Raw genomic sequence first — 17,586 nt, 5'->3', positions numbered from 1 at the left:
CATGGTCATTTTTGTTCCTACCCACATGCCTGTAAACCTTGACTATTTGCTAGGCATGGACTTGAGTTGAGGGTGGTAACATTTCTAATGTATCCTGAATGCTGGTTTTTTTTTTTTTTTTCAGTTGAAGAACAAGAGAGGCAGGAACGAAATAGAGGCCAACAGCCCCCCAAAGAGGGTGGTGAAGACAGTGCAAACTTGGACTTCATGTTGGCCCTAAGTCTGCAAAATGAAGGCCAAGCCTCCAGTGTGGCAGAGCAGGACTTTTGGAGGGCCGTATGTGAGGCAGACCAGTCTCATGGCGGTCCCAGTTCTCTGAGTGACATAAATGGTAGGCTTGCTTATTCTGTACTAGCTTCTTTCTCTACAGTTTTTGTAAGTCAGATTATACAATTCTTATACAATTGAAAGATTTTAATGAGATAGAATTTGCCTTATTTTTCGTTTCGTTTTTTTTTGTTGTTGTTGTTTTTTTTGGTACAGTCTCGCCCTGTCACCCAGGCTGGAGTGCAGTGGCATGATCTCGGCTCACTGCCCCCTCTGCCTCCTGGGTTCAAGTGATTCTTGTGCCTCAGCCTCCCGAGTAGCTGGGATTACAGGCGAACGCTTGAACCCAGGAGGCAGAGGTTGCAGTGAGCTGAGATTGTGCCACTGCTCCAGCCCGGTGACAGAGTGAGACCTTGTCTCAAAAAAAAAAAGCTCTTAAGGACATTATTGTACAAGTAGAGAACTTACATTAAAGTTGCTGAGAGTGACATCCGTATTGTTTACATAGGAGAAAGCAGTGACCTTGTTCTTCAAAGACACATGATGAAGTACTTAGGAATAAAATGTTATATGTTCAAACTTATCCTCAAATAGTTCAGGGGAAAAAATACATAAAAGTAATGTGAGGAAATATTAAACTTTGTGAATATAGATGAGAAGTATACGGGTATTTGCTATACTATTCTGAACTTTTTTTTTTTTTTTTTGGAAATGGAGTTTTGCTCTTGCCCAGGCTGGAGTGCAATGGCACAATCTGGGCTTACTGCAACCTCTGCCTCTCGGGCTCAAGTGATACTCCTGCCTCAACTTCCCGAGTAGCTGGGATTATAGGCATGTGCCATCATGCTCGGCTAATTTTTTTTTTTTTTTTTTTTTTTTTTAAGACGGAGTCTCGCTCTGTCACCCAGGCTGGAGTGCAGTGGCGTGATCTCGGCTCACTGCAAGCTCCACCTCCTGGGTTCACACCATTCTCCTGCCTCAGCCTCCCGAGTAGCTGGGACTATAGGCGCCCACCACCATGCCCATCTTATTTTTTGTATTTTTAGTAGAGACGGGGTTTCACCATGTTAGCCAGGATGGTCTTGATCTTCTGACTGCGTGATCTGCCCGCCTCAGCCTCCCAAAGTGCTGGGATTACAGGTATGAGCCACCGCGCCCAGCCACGCCCGGCTAATTTTTTTTGTATTTTTAGTAGAGACGGAGTTTCACCACGTTGGCCAGGCTGGTCTCAAACTCTTGACCTCAGGTGATCCACCCGCCTCAGCCTCCCAAAGTTCTGGGATTATAGGTGTGAGCCACTGTGCCCAGCCATTCTGGGTAATTTCTTATCTGTCTTCTAGTTTGCTGATTTTTCTCCTTAGTTATTTCTAACTGTTGTATAATGTGTCCATTAAGATTTTCACTTTAGTGATTATATATTTCATTTTGAGTTCTGTTTGATCCTTTTCCTCATTGTACCTCCTAATTTTTAAAATAATCTTTTGTTCCATAGTCATATTACAGTTCCCTCTTTGGTTTTTTTTTGTTTTGTTTTTGAGACAGAATCTCGCTCTGTCACTGAGGCTGGAGTGCCGTAGTGTGATCTCAGCTCACTGCAGCCTCCGCTCCCAGGCCTCAAGTGATCCTCCCACTTCAGTCTCCCATGTAGCTGGGACCACAGGCATGCCACTACCTATGTTTTTGTATTTTTAGTAGAGATGGTTCCTTACCGTGTTGCCCAGGCTAGTCTCGAACTCCTGAGCTCAAGCAATCTGCGCCCCCCGTTGGCCTCCCAAAGGACTGGGATTACAGGCATTAGCCACTGTGCCCAGCATAGTTCCCTCTTTAACATGTCTTTAAACATGTTAAATACACTTATTTTTCTTTTCTTTTTTTTTTTTTTTGAGACGGAGTCTTGCTCTGCCACCCAGGCTGGAGTGCAGTGGCCAGATCTCAGCTCACTGCAAGCTCCGCCTCCCGGGTTTACGCCATTCTCCTACCTCAGCCTCCGGAGTAGCTGGGACTACAGGCGCCCGCCACCTCGCCCGGCTAGTTTTTTGTATTTTTTTTAGTAGAGATGGGGTTTCACCGTGTTAGCCAGGATGGTCTCGATCTCCTGACCTTGTGATCCGCCCGCCTCGGCCTCCCAAAGTGCTGGGATTACAGGCTTGAGCCACCGCGCCCGGCCCTTATTTTTCTTTTGTGTCCAAAAATAGCACAAACTGTTTCTTTGCTGTGTTGTTTCTGCTGTCTCCCATTCATGGAGGCTTGCTGTGTGTGTGTGTGTGCATGCGTGTGTGTGTGGGTGTTTGTATGAACACCAAGTTTTCTGGCATGTTCCTCTGAGAATTTATATATGCTTCTGGTAGGCACATAGAGATACTACCATTAGGGGTAACTTTAAATTAAGCTTTTGGCCTAGACATTTTTTTTTTTTTCTGCAACAGTCTCCCTCTGTTGCCCAGGCTGGAGTGCGGTGGTGTGATCTTCGCTCATTGCAACCTCCGCCTCTGGGGTTCAAGTGATTTCTCCTGCCTCAGCCTCCAGGGTAGCTGGGATTAGGCTTGCACCACCATGCCCTGCTAATTTTTGTATTTTTAGTAGAGACGGGATTTCACCATGTCGCTCAGGTTGGTCTGGAACTCCTGACCTCAGGTAATCCACCCACCTTGACCTCCCAAAGTGCTGGGATTATAAGCATGAGCCACCGTGCCTGGCCGGCTTGGACTTTTAAAAAGCATAAACATAGCTGAGCATCGTATCTCATTCCTGTAATCCCAACACTTTGGGAGGCTGAGGCGGGAGGATCATTTGAGCCAGGGAGTTCAAGACCATACTGGGCAACAGAGTCAGACCTCATTTCTACACAAAATAAACAAAAACTAGCTAGGCATGGTGGCACACACCTGTAGTCTCAGCTACTGGGGAGGCTGAGTGGGAGGATCTCTTGAGCCTGGGAGATCGAGGCTGCAGTGAGCCAAGATTGCACCACTGCACTCCAATCTAGGCAACAGAGTGAGACCCTGCCTCAAAAAAAAAAAATCACAAATATGAATTTATGTAAAAATAGAAACATAAAAAACATAAGCACAGACTGTGACCCCAAACTTATATAAGGGGCCAAGCTCTAGTTACTCTACTTGGTAGAGACTTTTCTCTCTTCTACCCAGAACTAAAATCTAGTTGGGTTGAAGGGTAAATTTCCCTGCATCTCCCCATTGTTCACCCTCCCATTTGTTTAGCAGTCTTACTGAGGGTGTTGTGTCTGGGAATCTTGGTTTTAAAATGTATTGATTTGTTCACTTCAGTTACTTTTAGTCAGCATTTTTTGGGTATTTTGGTACTGGGAGGAGTATTCATGATATTATTTGCCAGTTTGCTCAATTTCTTTATCTGTAAAATAAGGATAATGTAGGATCTACTTTGTAAGTTTATTCTGAGGATTGAAATAGTATGTGAAAAACACTTAAGATTATTGCCTACGATTTAAATCGCTTCCTTAGAGCAGTGAGTAGCAGGTAAACTACTACTATACTTCTACTCAGGAAATTGGGGTCAAGTACATTTCTTGTTTCATAATGGAAGTTTTTGCCTAGAGTTTATCTCTTAGATGGGTTCCCTCTGAGAATATACAGCCCCACAAATTGCTGTCTGTAAGAAACATTAAAGAAAGCCAAACTTCTATATAAGACCCCATAAAGAGGATAAAAGGTTAAATTCAAGTTTGGTTTTGTTCATCCTGAGTCTCATTATGTGGCCTAATACCTAGGTGCAGCTGACGAGACCATGTTGCCTTGTGAATTTTGTGAGGAGCTCTACCCAGAGGAACTGCTGATTGACCATCAGGTGTGTTATGAATTACTTGAGGACTTTTAGTGGGAATGTATGCAGGCCATAATTGGTGTTACAGGCCACATGAGGCCTTGAACAAATCATTTTAATACAGTGCCCGTGGTAGGAATAGCAATGTTCTTTTCCATGGTGTGACTGGCATACAGATATGAAAACTTAGCCTTGTTCCTTCTTAGAAAAAGTGATGGCAGTAGTTTGTGCCTGTAGTCCCAGCTACTCAGGAGGCTGAGGTGGGAGGATTGCTTGAGCCCATGAGTTTGAGGCAAGCCTGGGCAACATAGTGAGACCCCAGCTCTACCAAAAAAACAGAGGGGGCGGGGAATTATGCTCATTTCAGCAGACCTAGAAATCTCATGCTAGCAGTCCTTTCATGTGGTAGTGACTGGTGCACATATATCTCCACTACCCGTCCTGTGATCTGGTCTCATCTCATGCCACATTTTAATTTATTGGAGCTGTATTGAAGTCCTTGCATTTTTCTAGAAAGGTCAAGGGTGTTTTCTACACATTACTTTATCTACCTGAAAGGTGTCTGGCCTTCTGCCCCTGTCTCCTTAACACATCCAACAACAGAGACCCCTTGTAGAGTTGGTTCAGATGTGACTTTATGGAAGCCATCCTGAGAGGGGGTACTATGAAGGCTAGGTCAGGAACCACACCTGTGTGCTTCTGAAAGTCTGTGCCCACCTCTCTTATAGTTTGTCACTTTATGATGTGGTCTTCTGATCTCCTGTTGGTCTGCGTCACTAGGCTGAGTTCCCTGAGGGCAGGTTCTGAGTTTTCCCGGTTTCAGAATCTCTAAATACTTGGTATCCGAAAAGGTGTCAGTTATTTGAATGACTGACTATTCTCGAGCCATTTAGGAATGATGAGCAAATAGCTTTATGTGTTTGAGGATTACCTGATGGAGGGAACTTCTGTGTTTTTTATTTTTTTATTTTTTGAGATGGAGTCTCACTCTATCACCTAGGCTAGAACGCGGTGACGTGATCTGGGCTCACTGCAACCTCTGCCTCCCGGGTTCCAGTTATTCTGCCTTAGCCTCCTGGGTAGCTGGGCTACAGGCACGCACCACCATGCCTGGCTAATTTTGTATTTTTCATAGAGATGGGATTTCACCATGTTGGTTGGCTAGGCTGGTCTCAAACTCCTGACCTTGTGACCTGCCCACCTTGGCCTCCCAAAGTGCTGAGATTACAGGAGTGAGCCACCGCGCCTGGCCTGGAGGGACTTCTTGTTCCCTCAGTACTCTCATTTGGTTTGGCCTAGTCTGGCATTTCCATAGCTACTAAGTAGTACCTGTGCTCTGTATAGGGGAACATACTTTCCCCCATAAATGAAATAATATACTATTTGAATACATACAGTTTTTGTTTTAGGAGTACCGTGGAAAATCCATTAGCAAAGATAATAAAGAATATTTGTGCCTCTCTTTTACTGTATGGGTGTGGTGGGAAGAACCTTGAATCATTTCAAATTAATTTAAAAAGAATAAACACATGAACACACTTAAAAAAAACCCACAAAAATATTTAAAAGTAAAATGAGTATTCTATGTATATTCCCCCTTTTAGTTCCTCTTTCCAATATTTTATTAAGCATTGTTAAATTTTTTTTTTTTTTTTTTTTTTTTTATGAGATGGAGTCTCACTCTGTTGCCCAGGCTGGAGTGCAGTGGCGTGATCTTGGGTCACTGCGACCTCCGCCTCCCAGGTTCAAGCAGTTCTCTGCCTCAGCCTCCCGAGTAGCTGGGATTATAGGCAAGTGCCACCATGCCGGGCTAATTTTTGTATTTTCAGTAGAGACAGGGTTTCAACCTCTTGGCCAGGCTGGTCTTGATCTCCTGACCTCGTGATCCGCCTGCCTCGGCCTCCCAAAGTGCTGGGATTACAGGCGTGAGCCACTGTGCCCAGCCAAGCATTGTTAAAATTATTTGACTTCTAGAAAATATCTTAGGAATGTAGTTTTTTAACCTCTGATTTTTGTTTTTAACCTATATTTTTTGAATGACAGACAAGCTGTAACCCTTCACGTGCCTTACCTTCACTCAATACTGGCAGCTCTTCCCCTAGAGGGGTGGAGGAACATGATGTCATCTTCCAGAACTTCTTGCAACAGGCTGCAAGTAAGCAGTTAGACTCTTTGATGGGCCTGAGCAGTTCACACCGTGTGGAGGAGAGCATCATCATCCCCTGTGAATTCTGTGGGGTACAGCTGGAAGAGGAGGTGCTGTTCCATCACCAGGTAAGGGTCCCTGGAGTGCCTGTCCGTGTGGCTCTGTGCGTGAACCTGAGGTTTCCAGAGCTGAGAACACTTCCTTAGCCTTTAAGTTGCATTCCATCCTGACAAGGAATGCACACACTTGGCTTCTGGCCGTGTCATCTTTGTGAGCTGTCTGTAGTAACCAATACTGCAGGCCTTCAGACTTTCCCTCCCTTCGGGCAACTGAAGCCATCTTGTTACTAGCTGAGGACCAAAGAGCCAGGACTCTGTTTGAGCAGGTGTGGAAGGAAGCCTTGTCAGAAGGTTTAGATGAGAGTCTCCCTGCTTTTCACCAGGTGGGTTTTTCCCATTGTGGTGGCATTTGAGACTCGCATTGTAGGACACCTGAGGGTCTACTTCTGGTTTTGTCCTATGGATGCCCCTCACTGGGCATCCAAAAAAGAAAGCAAAAAAAAGACTCCTGCTTTGGGATCAAACAGTAGATAAGAGACTGCTTACCCTCTAGGGCAGACTGAAATAAGCAACCACACAATAAATACTCTGGTGAGAGTATAGAAATGCTTTTCAGCTGCTCTGAAGGTAGTGCGTTATCTCAGTTGATTGTTCACAGTCAGTTACAGATCGAACTCCTTGTTCTACTCCTTCCACTCTTCTCACTATTGCACTTGAGTAGTCTTAAAAAAAAAAAGAGAAAAAAAAGAAAGAAATGTTTTTTATGCTCCAAGACCAGCCCTTCCCTCATCCCTGCACAAATCAGAAAGTGCTTCTGTCAGTGCCTCAGGTGCCAATGGGATTGAATTCACCATTCCAGATGTGTGGTTTCTGAAAGTTCCCAGAACTTTCAGAGGTTGTCAAAGTCCCCATCCAGATAAGGAATACCCTGCTGTTCCTCCCATCGCGTGCTCTTTTCTGGGAATGACTCAATTCAGAGGTACTAATTCTGTTTTTTCTTGTTTAGGACCAGTGTGACCAACGCCCAGCCACAGCAACCAACCATGTGACAGAGGGGATTCCTAGACTGGATTCCCAGCCTCAAGAGAACTCACCAGAGCTGCCCAGGAGGCGTGTCAGACACCAGGGTATTTATTAGCCAGGACTGAACCAAGGCCGCAGGTCCACTGCTGGCTCCGGCCTGTTTGCCACTTTTCATCCACTGCTCTAATGTGGGGATTACCTGCATCTTGAATTTCCAAACACACTAGAGTCTCATGGGGGACTCCTGCAGGTAGTTGTGATCCCACATTAGACTGAGCTCTCTCAAGTGTGTGATTTTTAGGGTAATGGCTTTGCGGACATCCGTGATATACACGTAGTAGTTAGTGCTTGTAGTAAGTTTCTGGTTTCCTGTCTGTGCACTTAGTGGACTATTTGTAGATAATTTGCAGACCTTATGGTAGCTACCCTGGGCCCCCATTTCAAGTTGAAATACACTTAGGGTACTCAAACCTATTGTTATTTATTTATTAATTTTTTGTAGAGACAGAGTCTTGCTCTGTCACCGAGGCTGGAGTGCAGTGACACAATCATAGCTTACCACAGCCTCAAACTCCTGGGCTCAAGTGATCCTCCCTCCTCAGCCTCCCAAGTAGCTGGGACTACAGGCACACTCTACTACACCCAGCTAGTTTTTTGTTTTTGTAGAGATAGGGTCTTGCTATGTTGCCCAGGTTGATTTTGAACTCTTGGCCTCAAGCAGTCCTTCTGCCTTGGACTCCCAAAGCATTGGGGTTACAGGCGTGGGCCACTGTGACTGAGCTCAAACATTATTTTTCTTTTTTTTGTTAAGACAAGGTCTCTTAGTCATCCAAGCTGGAGTGCAGTGTCGTGATCACAGCTCACTGCAGTCTCAACTTCTTGAGCTCAAGTTATTCTCCCACCCTTAGCCTCCTGAGTAGCTGGGACTATAGGTAGGCTAGGTGCCCACCACCACACCCAGCTAATTTTTATTTTAATCTTTTGTAGAGTTGGGGTTTCGCCACATTGTCCAGGCTGATCTTGAACTCCTGTGCTCAAGTGTTCCTCCCAGCTCAGCCTCCCAAAGTGTTGGGATTACAGGTGTGAGCCATCACACCCAGCCTCAAACTTATTGTTATTACTTAAGAGCCTCATGTTTAGGCAAGTAAACTGTTTTTGAAACCTCACCACTACAAAGCCAATTAGAAATTATTTTTCATCTGGGCATGGTGGCTCACGCCTGTAATCCCAGCACTTTGGGAGGCTGAGGTGGGTGGATCACAAGGTCAGGAGTTCAAGACCAGCCTGGCCAACATCATGAAACCCCGTCTCTACTAAAAATAGAAAAATTAGCCGGGCGTGGTGGCGGATGCCTGTAGTCCCAGCTACTTGGGAGGTGAGGCAGGAGAATCACTTGAATCCAGGAGGCAGAGGCTGCAGTGAGCCACGATCATGCCATTGCACTCCAGCCTGGGCGACAGAGCAAGACTCTATCTCAAAAAAAAAAAAAAAAAGTTTTTCAAGGTTTGCTTGCACACTGTTATTGAATAGTTAGGAGGCTGTCTTTGAGGACTCATATAATATATGCAGAATAGATAAAATATCGCCAACTCTGCCCTGGAGATGTGGGGTCCAGCAGCCTTTTGGGGTGAGCAGTTGTCTTTTTTTTTTTTTTTTTTGAGACAGAGTCTTGCTCTGTCTTGCCCAGGCTGGAGTGCAGTGGCATGATCTCGGCTCACTGCAGCCTTCACCTCCCGGGTTTAAGTGATTCTCCTGGTGTCAGCCTCCTGAGTAGCTGAGACTATAGCTGTCTGCCACCTCACCTGGCTAATTTTTTATTTGTATTTTTTTAGTAGAGATGGGATTTCACCATGTTGGCCAGGCTGGTCTCGAACTCCTGACCTCAGGTGACCCACCTGCCTTGGCCTCCCAAAGTGCTGGGTTTACAGGCATGAGCCATCACACCTGGCTGAGCAGTTGTCTTCTATCTGGAATCTTTTTGTTCTTGCCCTAAACCTGGCACTATAGCCAGAGCAGGCTTTTTCCTAAAGCTGTTACCATTTTCTCTTCTCAGGAGACCTGTCTTCTGGTTACCTGGATGATATTAAGCAGGAAACTGCTAATGGGCCCACCTCCTGTCTGCCTCCCAGCCGACCCTTTAACAATATGACAGCTACCTACAACCAGCTATCAAGATCAACATCAGGCCCCAGACCTGGGTGCCAGCCCAGCCCTCCTCGTGTGCTGAAGCTCAACAACTCTGACAGCCAGGACATCCGGGGGCGGAATCGAAACAGTCAGAATGGGGCCATAGCCCCTGGGCACGTTTCAGTGATTCGCCCTCCTCAAAGTCTCTACCCAGAAAACATTGTGCCCTCTTTCCCCCATGGGCCTGCAGGGAGATACGGAGCTAGGTAAGAATCAGTAGCCCAGGAATGGGGCCTGGGAGTAGCTGAAGCAAACATGGGCAAAGGCCTGGTTACCCTCGCCGGGCCTGGGGTAAGACTGAGGTCCTTGCATGGTAAGAGGAGGAGTATGGATTTCTCCTGTATTGTCACCTGACTCCAAAAAAATTATTTTGTGGCCCATGGGTTTTTTGGGGTTTGTCTGCGAGCATAGGGCTGCTTCCTGTTCTCTCTGAGTTTGTTGACCTTTGCTCAGGGACACCTCAGGAGCTAGTTTCCAATTGTTTTCTTTCAGTGGTAGGAGTGAAGGTGGCAGGAATTCCCGGGTCACCCCTGCAGCTGCCAACTACCGCAGCAGAACTGCAAAGGTAACGTGGGCTCCAACCCACGATGCTCAGGGGGGACTCAGACATGGTGGGGCTGGTGTGGCTCCTGAAGTTGTAGAAGTTGCTGGAACCAGGCTGGTTGTGGTTGAAAGACTGTTCCTTTGACTTTTGAGGAGGTTTCTATGGAAGCAGGACATTTTCAGGGATCCAGGGGAGGAGTACTGCTCTTTCACTTCTTACATAAAGCTTCATTTGTGTTGTGTTGTTTACCAGGCAAAGCCCTCCAAGCAACAAGGAGCTGGGGATGCAGAGGAGGAAGAGGAGGAGTAATGGTGTCTCCAGAGACTTTACATCGGTTCCTGTCTTCTGTGCACAGCAGCACTTGCCGCCGTGCAGGCCCACCTCTCTGGCTCTTTGGGTGGGAGAGATTTTCCAGATTTTAGATTTTTCTAGGTTATGGCCATTTTGTGTCTTTTGGGGTTGTGCTGTGGGGGTTTGAGTTTGAGGGAAGGGAGCGGGGTGGTGGTTGAGGAATGCTTCAGCCTTAGCTGCCACCTTTCAGCAGCAGTGAAATACAAGCCGCAACCTCGGCTACGAGGGCTCCCTTTTGACTTAGTGTCGCCACTGCCCCTTGGTGCTGTGCGGTCCCGGTGGAAGGAGGGGAAGATTTTGGAAACCTGGTACCAACCAGTAAAGTGATTTTCTGCCCTGTTGGGGCCTAAATTTGGGGGCTTTTGGGCAACCTCTCCCTGTACTGCCTCTGTCCACACTCAATTGGGTCCCAGGTGTGTGTGAGGTGCTCTGGTAAGGTGCTCAGGCCACTTGCAATGTCTGTCAGTAACGAGGCTTTTGATGTGTTGAGCTGGAGGTGAGTGCCCTGGGGACTGTGTTTTAAGCTGCTTCCTTAGCATTTGGCATCACTGCCTTCTGTTCCTGGGGGAGCATGGATCTTTTGTCCTCACTGCTCTCTAATGGGGAGGGCTGAGGGCTCCCTGTCCCCACATGTTGGGCTCTGCCGCAGCCCCATGCTTGCTCTGAAAACCAAGTGTCAGAGCCCCTTCCCCTTGTTTTTATTTTACTATTATAATTATTATTAACTTCCTTGTAATAGAAATAAAGTTTGTACTTGGAATTCAGCTCAGTCTTGCGGTTCCTTCTCCTGTGTGCTTTAAAGACTACAGGGAGGCCAGGGTGGGCTGGAGTTAGCCCTGGGGTTGGAGGAGGTGAGCGGGGCTGGGCTTTCTCCGGCACTCCAGTAACCCTTGCAGCTCCACCGTGAGTCCATTCTCGGATTACACAGACATTGAACGTGTAGTGTTTTAAATTGGACTTCTGAGAAAACTGACAGGCTTGCTGCAGCTCCAGTGATAATTGGGGCTAGAATGGGTGCCTCTGACTGAATAGAGAAAAACAGATTCTTCAAAAGCCTCCATCCTGAGAGGAGTTGAGCCCTAGCAGGATTAGCTGTTACCCCTCAGTGCCTCCATCTGCCCAGGACTATCGAGCACCGTAGGCCATTCTGAGTTCCTTTGTTCTTCCAACAACCTGTTGCGGTGGCAAAGGTGGGAGGGACTGCCCTATTTCATAGATGGGACACTAGACACGGGAACCATGCGGCCAGTTCTTTGAGGAGGCAGTACTCTATTGAAAAGAATTATCCCAAAGTGCTGGGATTACAGGTGTGAGTCACCACGCCTGGCCTCTAATAGTAACTTTCAAAACCTGTATCTTTTATCTTCTCACAGTCTTTTTTTCCCCCTATTTAATGGATACTTTTTCTTGTACTTTTGTGGCATAGTTATTTTTTGTTATCTTCTACTCTTTGTGTTGTCCATTTCCTGGGAGTTATTTTCACTTCAGTATTTTATGTTGTAGACTTTTCCTTCTGCTACTTCTTGGCTGGCTATGCACGTAAGAATAGGGAACTAAGCAACTCTCCTCAACTGCTGGCTTTCACTGTAGGGCAATCAATCAGGTGGCATTTTCACTGGCGATCCCTAGATGTCAATCTCTGTAGGTCTTTTCTCTGAGTTAGTTCAGAGAGAGGTCTTCTGGTCTGCAGTCTAAACCTGGAGTGGCACTGCGAAAGGGGTTGGGATGTTCAAAAGACAGACTTTATTTTGTCCCCATTTTGGTCTGGTCATTCCCTCTCCAAATGCCACAGGGCTGGAGTTGTGAGTTTCTGAGGTTGTTTCTCCAAATATATATAACTTCTGGTCTTGTTAATTCTAACTGCTTTTTACATGAACTTCCAATTCGTGTTCTTCCCTAGCATATGGGGCCTCCAATTCTTCTCTATTACATTTTTTTTAAAAGATGGTGCAAATAATCTTGCTTCTTATGATATACTCTGGCTAAGTCATTTATTATTCTCTCATCAGCTGTCCTTTTTCATAAATTATGATTGAAATTACATATGTCTCTTGGTTTCATGAAGACGGAATGTATACTTTTCTTTCTTGATTTCTCTGTTTTGGCATACTTGTAAGAAACCATCTATATAGTACGTTCCTATAGAAAAGTGCATGGATGTGTACAGCTAAGTGTGAACACATATTTGTCACCACCACCCAAATCAAGAAACAGAACGTTACTAAGATACCACAACACTCCTCATACTCCCAGGCCACTCTCCCCATCCCGGGACAAACATAACCCATGCCTTGACATTCTATCACTATCAGTTATTACTGTCCATGTTCAACATTATCCATGGAATCCTACCATTAAGTACCCTCTTAGGTTTAGCTTCTTTTGCTGATCATTATGTTACTGGCTCATCCATGTTGTTGCATGTAGCAGTGGTTTGTTCATTTTCTTCCTGTACAGTATTTCATTGTATGCCAATAATTTATCCTGGCTGGGTGCGATGGCTCAGGCCTGTAATCCCAGCACTTTGGGAGGCCAAGACAGGCAGATTGCTTGAGGTCAGGAGTTTGAGACAAGCCTGGTCAACATGGTAAAACCCCATCTCTACTAAAAATACAAAAATTAGCTGGGCGTGGTGGTGGGTACCTGTAGTCCCTGCTAGTGGAGAGTCTGAGGCACGAGAATTGCTTGAACTCGGGAAGCAGAAGTTGCACTGAGCCTAGATTGCGCTACTGCACTCTAGCCTGGGTGACAAGAGTAAGACTGTCTCAAAAAAAAAAAAAAAAAAAAGAAAGAAAAAACAAAAAAAATTTATTCCACTGTTGATGGGCCTTCAACTTGCTTCCAGTTTTGGCTGTGACTGTTAGTGCTGCTGTGAACTTTCTCATACATGTCCTTTGGTGAATTTCGGTAATTCTATTGGGTTTATACCTGTTAGTGGGATCGCTGGGTTATAGGTATGTGTAGAGATAGTACCAAACAGTTTTCCAAAATAGGAGTAGTTTACATTTTCATAAGCAGTGTATGAGAATTCTGTTGTTCCACATCTTCCCTAGTCATGGTATTGTCTTGCTAATCCTTTTGGTGGTGTAGTGTATCACATTGACATTTTATTTTACTTTACTTCTTTTTTATTTTTTGAGACAGAGTCTTGCTTTATTGTCCAGGCTGGAGTGCAGTGGCACAACCTCAGCTCTCTGCAGGCTCTGCCTCCCAGGTTCAAGCTATTCTCATGCCTCAGCCTCCTGAGTAGCTGGAACTACAGGCACGCACCAGCACACCCGGCTAAATTTTGTATTTTCAGTAGAGACAGCGTTTCGCCTTTTTGGCCAGGTTGGTCTTGAACTCTTGATCTTGACCTCAAGTGATCCTCCCTCTTCGGCTTCCCAAAGTGCTGGGATCAGAGGCGTGAGCCACTGCAGCCGGCTCATTGTCATTTTAATCTGTATCTCCCTGCTGACAAATGAGGATGAGTATCTTCTCTTTAGTGGATGGTACACTTTTCGAACAGTACTTATCTCTCAAGAGGCAGCCCAGTGCGATGGCCTCAGCAGTGGAGAGCAGGGGACTCCTGGTTCTGCTCGGCCAGGGAGACAGCTAGGCATCTCCTTCCTCAGCTTCTCATCTAAACAGAAATCTCTCTTTGCTGTGAGTGGTTGTGTTTGCTCCCTGTTCCCAGCACCCTGAAGCAACAGACAGGGGAAGGAAGGAAAGCTGCCTGTTCTTTGTCCAAGAGGGTCCTTGCTCTGCCTATAAAAAAGACACATCTGGGACACTTCCACCAAAGTTAGCACTTTTTTTTTTTTTTTTTTTTGAGACGGAGTTTTGCTCTTGTTGCCCAGGCTGGAGTGCAATGGCACGATCTCGGCTCACCGCAACCTCCGCCTCCCAGGTTCAAGTGATTCTCCTGCCTCAGCCTCCCTAGTAGCTGGGATTACAGGCATGTGCCACTACGCCTGGCTGATTTTGTATTTTTAGTAGAGACGGGGTTTCTCCATGTTGGTCAGGCTGGTCTCGAACTCCCAACCTCAGGTGATTCGCCCTCCTTGGCCTCCCAAAGTGCTGGGATTACAGGCATGAGCCACCGCGCCCAGCCTAAAGTTAGCGTTTTTTTAAAAAATTAATTATTATACTTTAAGTTCTGGGATACATGTGCAGAATGTACAGGTTTGTTGCATAGGTATACATATGCCATGGTGGTTTGCTGCACCCATCAACCCATCATCTACATTAGGTATTTCTCCTAATGGTATCCCTCCACTAGCCCCCCAACCCAGACAAGCCTGGTGTGAGATGTTCCCCTCCTGGGTCCATGTGTTCTCATTGTTCAACTCCCACTTATGAGTGAGAACATGCAGTGTTTGGTTTTCTGTTCCTGTGGTAGTTTGCTGAGAATGGTTTCCAGCTTCATCCATGTCCCTGTAAAGGACATGAACTGATTCTTTTTTATGGCTACATAATAGTCCATGGTGGTGTTAGATATGAGTTCTAAATTTCTTTTCAAAGAATCAATATGTCAGTATGTTCAATTCTTTGCCTTCTTTTAAACTTAACTTCCTCATAAAGCAACCTTTTTTGATTACCTGCTCCACCCTGACTCATTCTGATTACCTGCTCTGTTATAACCATTTTTCCTGCCAAATCACTCATTGCGTCACTGTCTTTAAATTAGCCAAGAGGAATTAGTTGAGCCTGTGCGATCTAACCCTAGCCAATAGGGGAACGACACAGCAGCAGGGGCCACATGCATCAGGGATAAGAACCCCTTCCCCTCCCTTGTCCAAGTGTGCGTGCACCATTGCTCCATCTGTAAGGGTGCACCCTTCTATAGAAGTAACTTGCCTTGCTGAGAATTAAAAAGAAAATTTTATATTCGAGTCCTATTTCTTTTGTGGCACCAAAACTTTCTTGATAACAGTGTATAAGGCCGGGCGCGGTGGCTCAAGCCTGTAATCCCAGCACTTTGGGAGGCCGAGACGGGCAGATCACGAGGTCAGGAGATCGAGACCATCCTGGCTAACATGGTGAAACCCCGTCTCTACTAAAAAATACAAAAAACTAGCCGGGCGAGGTGGCAGGCGCCTGTAGTCCCAGCTACGCGGGAGGCTGAGGCAGGAGAATGGCGTTAACCCGGGAGACGGAGCTTGCAGTGAGCCGAGATCCGGCCACTGCACTCCAGCCTGGGCGACAGAGCGAGACTCCGTCTAAAAAAAAAAAACAAACAAAAAAAAAACTGTATATGCGCCACATTTTCTTTATCCAGTCTTTTTTTTTTTTTTGAGATGGAGTCTCACTCTGTCGCCCAGGCTGGAGTGCAGTGGCACGATCTGGGCTCACTGCAAGCTCCGCCTCCTGGGTTCATGCCATTCTCCTGCCTCAACCTCCTGAGTAGCTGGGACTACAGGCACCTGCCACCATGCCCAGCTAATTTTTTTGTATTTTCAGTAGAGACGGGGTTTCACCATGTTATCCAGGATGGTCTCGATCTCCTGAATCCAGTCTATCATTGATGGGCATTTGGGTTGGTTCCAAGTCTTTGCTATTGTGAACAGTGCTGCGATAAACATACATGTTCATGTGTTTTTACAGTAGAATGATTTATATACCCAGTAATGGGATTGCTGGGTCAAATGATATTTCTGGTTCTAGATCCTTGAGGAATCACCACACTGTCTTCCACAATGATTGAACTAATTTACACTCCCACCAACAGTGTAAAAGCATTCCTATTTCTCCACATCCTTTCCAGCATCTGTTGTTTCCTGACTTTTTAATGATCGCCATTCTAACTGGGGTGAGATGGTATCTCATTGTGGTTTTGATTTGTATTTTTCTAATGACTAGTGATGATGAGCTGTTTTTCATGTTTGTTGGCTGCATAGATGTCTTCTTTTGAGAAGTGTCTGTTCATATCCTTCGCCCACTTTTTGATGGGGTTTTTTTTTTCTTGTAAATTTGTTTAAGTTCTTTGTAGATTCTGGATATTAGCCCTTTGTCAGATGGATACATTGCAAACATTTTCTCCCATTCTGTAGGTTGCCTGTTCACTCTGATGATAGTTTCTTTTGATGTGCAGACGCTCTTTAGTTTAATTAGATCCCAATTGTCAATTTTGGCTTTTGTTGTACTTGCTTTTGGTGTTTTAGTCATGAAGTCTTTGCCCATGCCTATGTCCTGAGTGGTACTGCCTAGGTTTTCTTCTGGGGTTTTTATGGTTTTAGGTCTTACATTTAAGTCTTTAATCCATCTTGAGTTAATTTTCGTATAAGGTGTAAGGAAGGGATGCAGTTTCAGCTTTACATATGGCTAGCCAGTTTTCCCAGCACAATTTATTAAATAGGGAATCCTTTCCCCCATTGCTTTTGTCAGGTGTGTCAAAGATCAGATGGTTGTAGATGTGTGGTGGTATTTCTGAGGCCTCTTTTCTGTTCCATTGGTCTATATATCTGTTTTGGTACCAGTACCATGCTGTTTTGGTTACTGTAGCCTTGTAGTATAGTTTGAAGTCAGGTAGCATGATGCCTCCAGCTTTTTCCTTTTGCTTAGGATTGTCTTGGCTATACGGGCCCTTTTTTGGTTCCACATGAAATTTAAAGTAGTTTTTTCTAATTCTCAATGGTAGCTTGATGGGGATAGCATTGAATCTATAAATTACTTTGGACAATATGGCCATTTTCACAATATTGATTCTTCCTATCCATGAGTATGGAATGTTTTTCCATTTGTTTGTGTCCTTATTTCCTTGAGCAGTGGTTTGTAGTTCTCCTTGAAAAGGTCCTTCACTTCCCTTCTAAGCTGTATTCCTAGTTATTTTATTCTCTTTGTAGCAATTGTGAATGGGATTTGGCTTTCTGTTTGTCTGTTATTGGTATATAGGAATGCTTGTGATTTTTGCACATTGATTTTGTATACTGAGATTTTGCTGAAGTTGCTTATCAGTTTAAGGAGATTTTGGGACGAGACAATGGGATTTTCTTTTCTTTTTTTTTTCTTGTTTTTTTTTTTTTTTTTTTTTTGAGACGGAGTCTTGCTCTGTCGCCCAGGCTGGAGTGCAATGGCACAATCACTGCAACCTCTGCCTCCTGGGTTCAAGTGATTCTCCTGCCTCAGCCTTCTGCGTAGCTGGGATTACAGGCATGTGTCACCATGCCCAGCTAATTTTTGTATTTTTAGTAGAGACTGGGTTTCACCATATTGGCCAGACTGGTCTC

General features: G+C 45.3%; 1 protein-coding gene across 4 annotated transcripts in view; it reads left to right on the top strand.

The window, feature by feature from the left end:
* The window catches only part of TRAFD1 (TRAF-type zinc finger domain containing 1), a 28,273-nt gene extending 17,131 nt beyond the window's left edge, over positions 1-11,142 (top strand). For 2 of the 4 annotated variants that reach the window (XM_033220539.1, XM_033220541.1), the window contains exons 6-12: positions 125-331; positions 4,016-4,092; positions 6,112-6,342; positions 7,280-7,400; positions 9,350-9,689; positions 9,976-10,048; positions 10,280-11,138. In XM_033220539.1, coding sequence (XP_033076430.1) covers positions 125-331; positions 4,016-4,092; positions 6,112-6,342; positions 7,280-7,400; positions 9,350-9,689; positions 9,976-10,048; positions 10,280-10,336 — 1,106 coding nt within the window. In that variant the 3' untranslated portion in view covers positions 10,337-11,138. Of the gene's footprint in view, positions 1-124; positions 332-4,015; positions 4,093-6,111; positions 6,343-7,279; positions 7,401-9,349; positions 9,690-9,975; positions 10,049-10,279 lie in introns of all 4 variants that reach the window. The other 2 variants (XM_033220540.1, XM_033220538.1) reach the window with 2 other exon arrangements.
* The last annotated feature ends 6,444 nt before the right edge of the window (positions 11,143-17,586 follow it).

Source organism: Trachypithecus francoisi, unplaced genomic scaffold, assembly GCF_009764315.1.
Source record: "Trachypithecus francoisi isolate TF-2019V2 unplaced genomic scaffold, Tfra_2.0 Lachesis_group11, whole genome shotgun sequence".
Lineage (NCBI taxonomy): Eukaryota > Metazoa > Chordata > Mammalia > Primates > Cercopithecidae > Trachypithecus > Trachypithecus francoisi.
The sequence above is the reverse complement of the archived record's forward strand: the minus strand, read 5'-3'. Positions and strand labels throughout refer to the sequence as shown.